The sequence below is a fragment of the Solanum stenotomum genome, chromosome 10, assembly GCF_019186545.1.
Source record: "Solanum stenotomum isolate F172 chromosome 10, ASM1918654v1, whole genome shotgun sequence".
Lineage (NCBI taxonomy): Eukaryota > Viridiplantae > Streptophyta > Magnoliopsida > Solanales > Solanaceae > Solanum > Solanum stenotomum.
Window position 1 is genome coordinate 10,412,294 of NC_064291.1, and position 13,061 is coordinate 10,425,354.

At 31.0% G+C, this 13,061-nt stretch overlaps 1 protein-coding gene across 1 annotated transcript; it reads left to right on the plus strand.

Moving 5' to 3' along the window:
* The first annotated feature begins 434 nt into the window (after window positions 1–434).
* Window positions 435–3,984, plus strand: LOC125842421 (cation/H(+) antiporter 15-like). The gene is made up of 3 exons (XM_049521718.1): window positions 435–907; window positions 1,561–2,526; window positions 2,613–3,984. The coding sequence occupies exons 1-3, from the start codon at window positions 683–685 to the stop codon at window positions 3,915–3,917; spliced, it is 2,496 nt and encodes an 831-aa protein (XP_049377675.1). The 5' UTR covers window positions 435–682; the 3' UTR covers window positions 3,918–3,984.
* Window positions 3,985–13,061: the final 9,077 nt, after the last annotated feature.

Consider the following 13,061-nt stretch of genomic DNA (forward strand, 5'->3'; position numbering starts at 1 on the left):
GTTGAGTCTTGTATCTTTTTTCTCTTGGACATATATTATCCATGGTAAGGAAATCTTTTTTCCAGCAAAAGATAGTTTGCCTCAACAAATTTTTGGGATTTTGGAATTAGCAGAAAAAATTTCAGCGTCCTTCCCGGATTTATTTTCTATCTTGAGAATTTGGTAGTAAGCCAAAAAGATACTGAAGCTTAACTATGATTTAAGAGGTTGTTTTGATTGAATAATTATTGACCCTTAAATCATTATGTGACAGATGGCACTACATGAATCCCACAACAATTCATGTTTATTTTTTTTATTTTTTTGTCAAATAACAACCTCAATTTTTTTTTAAAAAAAATGTTTTAAGCTTCCAAATTGAGCGGAAAACCATTCACTTTGAACAAAGCTTTGTTGGTAAAAAACCAAGTTTTTACTATTTTTCACATGGTGATAACCATATCTTTAGTTTTACTCATGTTCCATTTTATACCTATCTCCATTTGTTGTGGTGGCTAAATATCAAAAATAGGGTTGTAGCCAGGGTTGTTCCCTGCCCTGGCACAAGACTAGACAAAACAAAAAAAGGGTGTTCAAGAAAAATAATGTACAAATTTTGATTGTACAAATTTTGTGATTTAAGAGGGAAAAAATCTTTTTGTTGTCATTATTGTTGTTGTTGTTGAACATTAGAAAGGAAAAAATGGCAGATCCAGAGCCATTGATTGATGTTGGAAAATTAAATGAAAAAGTTCTATGTTATGCACAAACAATTTATAGATTTAATGGAGTTTGGGAAGGACCAGATCCTTTGACACCAATTATCCCTCTTTTCTTTATTCAAGTTTCATTAGCTATCTTGATCACTCGTTTTGTCACCTTTGTCTTAAAACCCACCAGGCAACCTCCTTTTGTTGCTGAGATTATTGTAAGTACATTCTTTGAAATTTTCTTATTTCGATCTGTATGTTCGTTGATTAGAGTTATGCATATATTAATAACGTAATGATTAGTTATTTTTATCTTCTGCTCTGCATAATATAGTATATTACATTGACTCATTACTTATACTTCCTTCGTGTCATTTTGTTTGTTTTACTTTCTTTTTTAGCATGTTTAAAAAAAGTTGTCTATTTCCTTCTTTTTTTTGACAACTCTTTAATTTTAACTTTCTACGTGCAGTAATTTTCTATATAACTATCTGAATCTTTCGTCGTATCAAATGCACTCTTAAGATGTGGAATTTGAGATACATTTTTAAAATGTGGCATTTCAAGCGATATTGTAGCTTTTTAAAGGAAACTATAGCCTAAGCATTGCATTACACTCCAGAGAAAATGTTGTTTAATTCTCATGTTCTTGTTTTGTGTACTTGGGAATAAAATTTTGACATAAACAAACACTCAAACTTGACCTTAGTTGGTAAGCAAGCGTTCTAACTTGGAGAGTGCACATCCAGACACTTCAATTTATACATGACGAGTTGAGGCTAAGTTTGAGTGTCTGTTTAGATATTATGCATTGATTTGGACATTTATACAAAAAAAAGGTTTAAAGAAGAAAGATGATTTTGTTTTGTAGAGTGGCATACTTTTAGGTCCTACAGCACTTGGAAGGATCATGAGGTTCAGGAGGCTGCTTTTCCCAAACTACAACTTCCATGTTATTGAGACAATGGCTCATGTAGCCCTTGTGTTCTATGGGTTTCTAGTGGGATTGCAGATGGATATGAAATCTGTTCTTCGAATTGGAATAAAGGCTAGAAATGTTGCTATTATCGGTATCATCATCCCTTTTGTCATGGGAACAATATTATATTTCTCACTTACTCGCGATGAAGATGTTAGAGGTTTCATTTTCTATGGTGGTGCTCTCACCATTACAGGGTTCTCTGTCCTGTCTAAGATACTTGATAAACAAAAGATCCTCCAAACTGACATAGGGAAAATGGCTATGTCTTCAGCTGTAATCAATGATATTGGTGCATGGTTTATTCTTACACTAGGATATGTTGTTACAGGGAGTACAGCTAATATACATTGGGCTTTAATTTGCACGATTGCTTACGCCTTATTCTGTGTCTTTTATCTTCGTCGTGCCATTGGCTGGATCATTAGAAAAATGCCAGAAGGACAAGGGTATAGTGAGTTCTTTATATGTTCAATCCTTGCTGGAATGGCTATTTCCGGAGTTATAACTGATGCTTTAGGGACACATCCTATTATTGGAGCTTTTCTCTTTGGACTTAGTATACCTAACCAAGTGCTTCAAGCAGAAATTATCGATAAGCTTGATGACTTTGTGACGGGCATTTTTAAGCCAACTTTCTTTGTTGTTTGTGGACTCAGAACCAATTTCGGACAAATGGGCAGCATTTACGAAATTGTTGGCTACATACTTTTATTTGTTTCAGCCAAAATCTTGAGCTCAATAGCTGCCACTTTCTTCTCTGAAATGACTATTAAGGAGGCCCTGGCTGTTGGAGTACTTAGCAATACCAAGAGTATCATGGCCTTGATCATTATCGAAGCTGGTCAGGCACAACAGGTTGATTGTCTTACCGATCTGTATTTGCTTTTACTGGATATGGATTTTCGACTAACCATTTTGTATTTTGTAAAAATCTTGGCCAGGTTTTGAGCACACAATTGTACTCCCTTATGGTGGCTGGCATTTTGGTGATGACAGCGATAGTCACCCCTATGACTATGCTCCACCGTCCCTCGCAGGAAATTGCTCCCCATAAACGAAGGACTATACAGAAGGCAAGAATGGAGGAGGAGCTTCGGGTCCTTGCTTGCATCCATGGCACACATGACATCCCTTCAGTCATCAACATTCTTGGCTCGTCACATTCTACACCAGCATCCCCAATAACTGTCTTTGCTCTCCAAGTAGTAGAATTAGTCGGGCGTGGATCATCTATGCTAGAAGTACACAACTCAGGGAAACGAGGCTCTCGAAGTCTTGGACACGAGGAGACACAAACAAGACAGATCATCACTGCTTTTGACAACTATGAGCTACGATCAGATGGAGTGATGGTACAAGTACTCACAGCAAGGTCTGCTTTGTCCACCATGGATGAAGATATGTGCAACATTGCCAAAGACAAGCGTGTAGCTTTCATCATTCTACCTTTCCACAAACAACGAGGTATCGAGGGTGAAATGGAGGATGTCAACCCTGAAATTCGGGCTGTCAACGAAGGTGTGCTAGCTAATGCCCCTTGTTCTGTGGGAATCCTCATCGATCGTGGCCTCTCTGAGACCAGTGACTATGCAAAAAATATCGTTGTCCTCTTTTTTGGAGGCACTGATGACAGGGAAGCTCTGGCTTACGCTTTGAGAATGGTTGATCGTCCAGATACACGGCTAACTGTTGTAAAGTTCATTCCAGACGAAGGCGCTTCTGATATAGAGCAAACAGAATTTGCTGATGAAAGTCATGTGAATGTCCAGATTGACAAAGAGAGTGAAAAGTTGATGGACGACGAGTTCTTAAACAGGTTCAAGATCAGCACAGCCAATGACAAATCAGTAACATACATAGAACTGTTGCTGAATGATGTGGAAGAAGCTGTCAAGGCCATAAAACTAATGGATCAGCATAACTATGATCTCTACATCGTAGGAAAAGGCCGAGGCGTGGTGTCACCACTAACGGCTGGCCTAGTAGATTGGTGTGACTGTCCTGAGCTCGGGCCTATTGGTGATCTTTTAGTGACATCAGAATTCGACTCCACATTCTCCGTGCTGGTGATGCAACAGTATGTTAAGCCAATTGGAGATGGTTCAGTAAATTCTTATGGATCAATGAGTGAGAGGATAGCAGGCATTGGGATGGACATGGACTTGGACATGCAACGCGCGGATAGTGAATCAGGGGATGTGTTCTCCAGTTTTAGAAGGCGAACGGAACATATGCCACGAGTCTAAACAACACAAAGTCTTAGCTTAGGCTGATGACAAACACTTAAAAAGGTTGTAACTTCACATTCAAAAGTTCCTAAATGATGTATTGGTTTTCACCTGGAAAAGATTAATTTAAGTGGGGTTGAATGATGATAGTTTGCTTCATTTTCAGGTAAGTGTAATAACAATGTGAGCTAAATATTCTCTTACACTATTAAACTTGTGACATAATATTCAAGAAACTAGAAGTTAAACTAAAACTTGTGATATATTACTATTGGTGTTAACCTAGCAAAAGTATGTAACACTATCATACTAGAGAAATTTGAACAATTTCCACTAACTTGGCATTGAGAAGAAGTAGTATCCACCATATATTGTAATGCGAGATAGGCATGCATTTCAGCACTAAAGGTTTTAATTAGAAACTAATGGACAATATCTACACATGAATTCATACAAAACAATTTCACTTTTCGATAGACCCTCGATTCAAGTAAAACTTATCAAAATTAAGTGATACGAAAAGAGAAGACAATAGCAATATCAAATAATACATTAACTGAAGCAAAGTAAAAATAAGTGATAATAAAATTCAAGATAAAGATAGTAGGAGAGTAATAAGGACAAGTAGACACATTACACCAAAAATGATTGTTAGCTTTAATTAGTGAACGACAATAACTTATTGCCCAAAAACATATTTTTTAGAGGCAATTAACACTCTTTGTAAATGTTCCTAAAATCTATAGCTACTTTAGATCCAATGACAATTAACTGATATTGGTAAAAACTTTAACACTCTTGTGAATGTGCATATTTATTGTTGCTAAAAATTATTTTTGTTGTAGTGACAACGCTCGACTTATACCTAATAACTTTATATCAAAATCTTCGATCTCCATATCCTCCTATCTAGGATCTTGTCCTCAATAAGCTGCAGGTGTGTTAGGTCATGACTAATCACCTCTCCTCAATACTTCTTAGGCCTACCCCTAGCCTCATCATTATCCACCATAGTCAACCTCGTGCACCTCCTCACCGGGCACTTGTGCATCTCCTCTTCACATATCCGAATCATCTCAATCTCACCTTCCTCACCTTGTCCGTCATGGAGGTCATTCTCACCTTTCTAGAATATCTTCATTTTTAATCTTGATTTACTAAAATGTAACATTAAAAAAGAGGAAAAGGGTTTGATATACCCCTTAACTTTATCATTTAGAGTTGATATACCCCTCGTTATGAAAGTGGCTCATAAATACCCCTACTATTATACAAATAGCTCACATATACCCTTTTCCTCTAACGGAAGTGAAAAAAATTAATTTTAATTTAATTTTTAATTACTTTTTTTTTTGAAAAAAATATAATCCATATGGGAATATTTAATCTTCATCACACGTATTTATTTATTTTTTGACTTTTTTTGTTCCAATGACTAATTTAAATTTACTGTATTATTTTGATGGTCAAATTTATTTATGTTTCATTAATTTTCTTGTAAAATTTATCATAGATGGCCCAATTTTTTGTCAAATACAAAAACTAAATTGCAATATAGCCGGAAAAAATCATTTTAAATTATAATATAGTTACCAAAAAAATAGTGTTAACATATTTTTTTACACTAAAGAATAAAAGAAAAAAATAAAATAAGAAAAAGAAACTCAAATAATGATAATAAAAGAAGTCAAAAAATATTTTTTGTATGAAAAAAGATTAAAATATACTTAAACTTTGCTAGAAGGGTCATATATGCCCCTACATGGATTTTTTTAGAATTAAAAGTCAAAAAATAAATTTAAAACTAATTTTTTCACTTGCCATATAAGAGCCACTTTCATAACGAGAGACATATCAACTCTAAATGGCAAGGTTGAGGGGTATATCAGGCTCTTTTACCTTAAAAACATTAATTCAAAAGCTAAGTAAAATAAAACCCAAGAATATAATTTCTATGTTGGAAATGCAAAATAGTACATATTTGAGATAAGGCATAAGTACCTCTATGAACTATGACCAAAATTCCAACGACATATCTTAAGTTAACTAGGGTCCTATTGCCATATAATTCATGTGTCCAATTTATTCACTCATCACTTGCCTTCAAGAGAGTGTACACACTCTCTATGCCACGTCAGTTTTTTGGGTGTATTTTTCCATTATAAAATAGTTTAAGAGGATAATAAAACCTTAGTTAAGTTAAGATGTGTCGCTGAGATTTCGATTAAGTTCAAGGATTACCTATGTCTTATCCCTATATATATATATATATAAGAGATGGATAAAGAAAACTAAATTAATAAACCAAATGAACCTTAAACCCCCATTAGATATCAACTTTGTCCAATATTAATGAACCCCTTGGTTTACAGAGAATATATCAAATACGAAAACCATAAGAGAATAAGAAGAAAGCTAAGGTAGAAACAATAACAATTGCTTCAAAAATAGAGACAATCTTGAATAAAATTGAGTCAATGAACCAATTACGCAATTTGTATATTCTCTTCTTCTTCCTCAAACACGAATTTTTGAATCTCAACCTCAATGATGATGCCTTATAATTCCTAGAATTATTACCATCATCACTATTCCTATCATTATTCTTGTTTGAGAATAAGTAATTGCCCACTTTCATATCAAAATAACTTGAATGCATCAACAATTAAATATTTAATTGACCTTTGAGATAAAATCTGATGTCGTATATATGAGCACTCAAATCAATATAATTCTTAGACTAAATAGTTTGTGATATTTTCTTAGGATAGAATAATAGATGATGAGTTTGATGAGCCAATGAGGAGTTTTGGTATATCTATATATATAAATAAGATTGTGAAATAATCAAGGTATTTATGAAAAATCAAAATGTGAGGGGTGTAGTGTAGAAGCAAGTATGAATAGCATAACTTAAGTGTAGAATATGTTCACCTAATACAAGAAATTGGGAAATTACGTAGAAGATGTGTGTAAGTACTTGTCAATATTATTATTTTAGAACGTTGAATCGAAGTGGAGTCTTCCTCCTCCTTTTAGGTTTCACACCTTCTCTCCTGAATAGATTTAAGCTAAAAACATCACTTAGTACAGATTGGAGAGTAATATTTTAAATTTAATAGTTTCAAAATTAATAATTTATATTTGCCCTCGCACCAAATTTTTTTAGATTAAGTAAATTAAAATATTATTATTCTATTTGTTGCTCAAATATAAAAGATATATATTTATTTGGTATAATAGAGTGTAACTAATTACATATAAGGGAAAAGCATCTAGTATATCATTAACTTTGTCATTTAGAGCTGATATAGCTCTCACTGTAAAAGTGGCTCATGTATACATTTATCATTACAAAATTGACTCACACATATCCCTACCGCTACAAAAGTGATAAATAATAATTTTAAATTAATGTTTTTTTTATTTTTAATATTTAAAATATTTATGTATTTGATTTTTCACACATAAGTTATTTTTTTGACTTCTTTGATTATTATTATTTGAATTTCTTATTCTTATTTCATTTTTAGTGTAAAAGAAGATGGAATGAAAAAGGAGAAAAAAAATTAAAACTACCTTTTTACGGCTATATTGTAATTTAGTTTTTTTTATATCCGTAACATAAATTGGGACATCTATAATAAATTTTACAAGAAAATAAGTGGAAAACAATTTGACCATCAAAATAATAAAGTTAAACTAGCCACTGAATTTAAAAAGTAAAAAAAAAAGTGTGAGAAGAATCAAATATACCCCTACATGGATTTTTTAATAAGAAATTAATAAAAATTAATATTGTTTCACTTCTGTTAGAGGTAAAAGGTATATGTGAGTCATTTGTGTAACAATAGCTAGAGGTATATATGAGTCATCATAACGAAGAATATATCAACTCTAAATGACAAAATTGAGAGGTAGATCAAACCCTTTTCCCTACATATATACATTTTTTAAAGGTGTGGGGTGATTTTCCCTACATATAATGATAGTATATAAAAAAAATTACATCATCAAGTTACCTAAAATATATTTTTGTAAATAACTTTTCATACAAAGTGAGATTTGTAATATTGAATATATTAAAGGGCATTTCAGTACATTTTATATGTATTTTTAGTTTAAGATAAAAATTCAAAAATTTATTTAACTTTCTTAAACTTTGTGCAAGTAAATTAGACAAACAGATTAATACAAAGGATACTATTTAAAAGATAATCTTACTCACAATATTTTCTTGAGCCGAGGATCCACCTAACGTGGTCTTTTTATCCCATTGGATAAGTATACATACACACCATGACACCACCCTCTCCATATCTTACTTGTGAGACTATACTAAATATGTTACTATTGTTATTGTTCTAATTTGTTCTAATGCATTTACTTTATTATCGAACAATTTGAACTCACCAATTAAATTATAAAATGTCAATTCATTGAGTTTTTTTTTTTTTTTGTAAAAAATAGAAATAAAATCAAAGAAGTTTCCTTGTAATGGGAACGTATGCATGTAAAGATTGAAAAAAGAGGAAAAAGAAAGATACAAAAACATGTTTGAGGATAATTCTTTTGTCATGGATGACGCCTTGCATTTATATGATCGACAAAGCACATATCTTCTATCTATATATAATCTATATATAATAGGAGAGGAAATAGTGCCACATGTCGACACCACAAAATTTCTAATTATCTTAAATAATAAATAATAATTTAATTTCTATATATATTAAATAATAAACAACAATTTAAAAACTAAATAAAATTTTAAAACAGTTTTTAAATCATGTACGTTACAAACGGTTGATTTAGTCTCTTTTTTGAAAAACAATAATAAATTGAATTTGTTTATTCCTTATACAATTCAAACTCACTACCGTTTTCATGTTTGAATGTAATACAATTTCCCACAAAAGAAAGATACAAAAACATGTTTGAGGATAATTCTTTTGTCAAGCATGACGCCTTGCATTTATACGATCGACAAAGCACGTATCTATCTATATATAATATGAGAGGTGATAGCGCCTACATGTCAGCACCACAAAAAGCGTTTTTTTTTAAATATCTAAAATGAATTTTATCTATATAATTTTAAAATAATTTTTAAAATAAGGGAAATGTAACTGCAAAACCATTTTTTTATTGATACACAAAATTTTAAAACATTTTTAAAATTATCTTAAACATGGTAACTGTTTTTTTTTTCTTATTTGCATTTTAAAATAAACATATTTTTTTTAAAAAAATACAACTTATAATAAATATATTCTATATTTACTGATTAAAAAAATTGAAGTAATAAAAAAATAGAGTTGTAACATATTTTTTAAACCATGTCTCAACTAAAAAATAAAATCTCCACTAACTCATAAACACACCTACACACGTTTTTTAAAATAATTAAAAGACTTGAATTTAAAAATTAAATATTAAACGGTTTTAGAGATAAAAGTTGCAGTTATGAAAATAGTTTTAACTTCCTCACTATTTTGTAGGAGTTTAAACTTCTCAGTTATCTGTTTAAAACACAATTCTCTTCATAACTCATAGGACATGCTAAAATTCAAAATTTTCAAATGGCAGAAAAAGAGATGAACGATGAAACTCCATGAATTTTACTTATTAATGTTTCAGATGGGTAGCAAATAATTCAGGTTACTTTTTTTTATTATAAATATCTCTTTAATTCATGTTAGTTCTTCTATCTATTGGTGAATACGTTTCTTCCTTAACTTTTTTTATTTATAAAAGTATATAAAGTATTCCAATGTGATCAAATTTCGCATGAATAGAAATTGAATTTTGCCGGTTATTTTATTTCTACGTTTGTATGTTGTGGGAACCAAGCAATTTTATGAACATTCTCTTCTAATTATTTGTTTATATAAGATGTGAGATAATATGAAGATTTTTGTATAGTTAATACAGCTTGACACATAAAAAATAATAATTATTTAATGCATTCAATAAATTATAGCTTTACGTAATTATTTTGTCCATGAACTATTGAAGATACAATAAAAGTTGAATATTCGTGTTATATGATTATGATATTCCGAATCACTAGAAGTAATTTAAAGTATTTTTAATTAATCTGTCGTTTTAATTATATAGTTGAATTGATATTATTCTTTATCCTTGAAATGTTGAAAAATACAACTTAATGTTAATATCGTTCTTTCGTTTTTCTTTTGACGATTTAATTTTGCTCCTTCTTTTAATGTGACTTCGAAGTTGTTGAAAGAAAAATTACTATAATAAACTTCATATATAGAATTAACATTATCATGAGATTTGTGTATGTGTTTTATCTATTGCAACTTTTTAAGCATTAAAATCTATTATCAATAATTATTGTAAATAGTTAATTTTTGTTGATTCTTTTTTCTATTTTTATTAATTATTTTTAATGATTGTAACTTTTTTTTTTGCAGGTTGATTAGTGTGTGAATTTCTTGAATTTGAATCTGAGTTTTATTCTTATTTTTGAAATATTGTCAAAGTTATTATCTAACCATACTGAAAGTGTTGCATTCATTTGATAATATAATAATATCTTATAAAATTATTGTTTATTTTGTTGTTGATGCAATTGATATTATTAGATAAAGACTCAACATAAAAAAAAGTTATTTACCAAAAGTTCATCTATAAGCTAACCAAATCTATGTATTTATTTTATTTTATTAATGGAAAATATATCATAATGTGGTAAAGATCTCATGCTTCTTAATATCTTTAAGTTGGTAATTATTGTATATTTAATGAGATTTTATTTTCTAATTTTACATTTTTGATAATCTATATGAATACTATTAACAATGTTTTACATAAATATTCAATACAATATAATTTAAAATTTATTTCTGTACTCACTAAATGATTTACTACAATAGAGTAAATCACTTTTTTTACCCATTATTAATAGCAATTACAAAATTAACTTTTTCCTCCTATAACAATTAAATTAATTAATTTATCTCCAAAAGTTATTACAATTAATTTTTAAAATTATTGAGATCAGTTTTTAAATTTCTGAGCACTAATTTTATGATGAATTTCAAAAATTGAGGTAATTGATTAATAGCTACGTTTTAAGAAAAAATAATAATTAAATACTCCTAGAAGTGTAGAATCTCTTCTCCTAAATCATAGGCACATAATAATTCATTTATCTCCACTCAAAATAATAAACATGAAAAAATTAAGACAGAATGACCTGGGAGGCTCCTGTACTTGGTTTCGTTTGTCAGTTGAACTCTTCTATTCATCACTTTGCCAAATGAATCATTAAACTCAATGAAACTTTATTTTTTAAACCCCTCTAATCATTGTCAGAGCTTATGTGGCACTGAAATGACTTAGTTGGACAAATACCTGACCCCACGCATTTTGAAGCAAGTGAATACAATATTTTTATTTTAAAATTATCAAAATTATAAGACAAAACAATAATAATAATTTTTTTAAAAAAAATATTGAAAACCTCCTTCTTCACTCTACTAGGGGTGGGCGTTCGGTCGGTTCGGTTCGGTTTGTAAATTTCGGTTCGGTTTTTCGGTTTGGCAAAAATGTGAAACCAAACCAAATTGAAATAAATTCGGTTCAGTTCGGTTATCACAATTTCGGTTCGGTTTATTTCGGTTCGGTTTCGGTTTAACCAAATTTAATAAATAGTGGTACATTTTCAAAATTCAATCAGTTTTGTTCACTTTTTTTACGTCTCATTTTTTTTTTCCAGATACAAGGAACCAAAAACAAACAAAGAACATTATTACTGTTATAACTTATAACACCAAACAAGCTAAGCTAATTTCCAATATGTGGAAAATCGAGTCTGCCAACCAAACTTGGCTAACTCCTTCACGATTACGCTCATTCACAGTAGTAGACAACTTAGAATCAGAAACATTCATCCTTTCACACTATGCACATATTCATTGCAAATACACAGCCCTTTCTTTCCTTTTCTTAAGTGCAGTTGGAGGATCATTTTTCATGTACAATACTAGACATTGGTAGAACAATACTCATAGTGGACACCGACAAGAACGTCGTTCCCATTCAAGAATAAATTAGGTAGACCAATACAAATACAATTTTGAAGGAGAGCAGTGGTCATTGGTCATTAGGGGAATAAAAACATTCATGTGATAAAAAGAGTTACAAACTAAATTTGCAGCAGGCAGCATTGCAATTTGCAGCAACCAGCAGACACTGGCAGCATTGCAAATTAAATTTGCAGCAAGCACTCAGCAAGGACTGAGCAGCGGGCTGCGAGCACTCAGCGAGGAATGAGCAGCGGGCAGCGGCTGGCCTGCACTTAAGAGACGACGGACGACGAGCTGAGAGTTGAGAGACGACTAACGAGAGTTGAGAGAAGAGTTAGGGATTTCACTCTTTCAGTTTAGGGATTTCAAATCTGATTGGAATTTGGGCCATATTTGTGGGCTATGGGTAATGGGCCGGCTGGAGCATGGGCTGAAGACTAAAGTAATTTTATTAAGGGTGTAAAGAACATATATATATATAAAAAAATTCGGTTTTTCGGTTAACCGATTTTCTTTAGCTAAAAACCGAAAACCGAACCGAAAAACCGAAGTATTGAAATTTGAAACCGAAACCGAACCAAAAAACCGAAAAACCGAAACCGAAATTTAAAAAAATCCGGTTCGGTCGGTTTTTTCGGTTTTAACCATATTATGCCCAGGCCTAATTACATGCACACATATCAAATGAGAAAGGAGTTTAGAATATTGTGTTTCAATGAGTTTGAGGGTCAATTTAGTAAAGTTATAAGTACAAGGGTCCAACTTACAAACAGAGCCAAGTACAAGGGTCTCTCAGGTCATTCCGCCATAAAAATATATTATTTTTCTACAAGTATCCTCTGAGAGTTTTTATATTTTGAGCTATCGACTCAAGGATGCACAATTAGAATTAGAAATCACATAATGCATATTTAGATACTTGAAGCAAAATGATAGTAGGCGTTTGGATATGATCTCAAATCATATTGAAACGAAGTTGAAATGTTGTTTGAACATACAATTTGGGTCTCAAAAAGTATACTTTTTCTCATAAACATAAAAAAATTGCAGCTTGTGAAAATTATCAGAACTTTTCAATCTCTTATTATCTTATAAAATGAGCAAA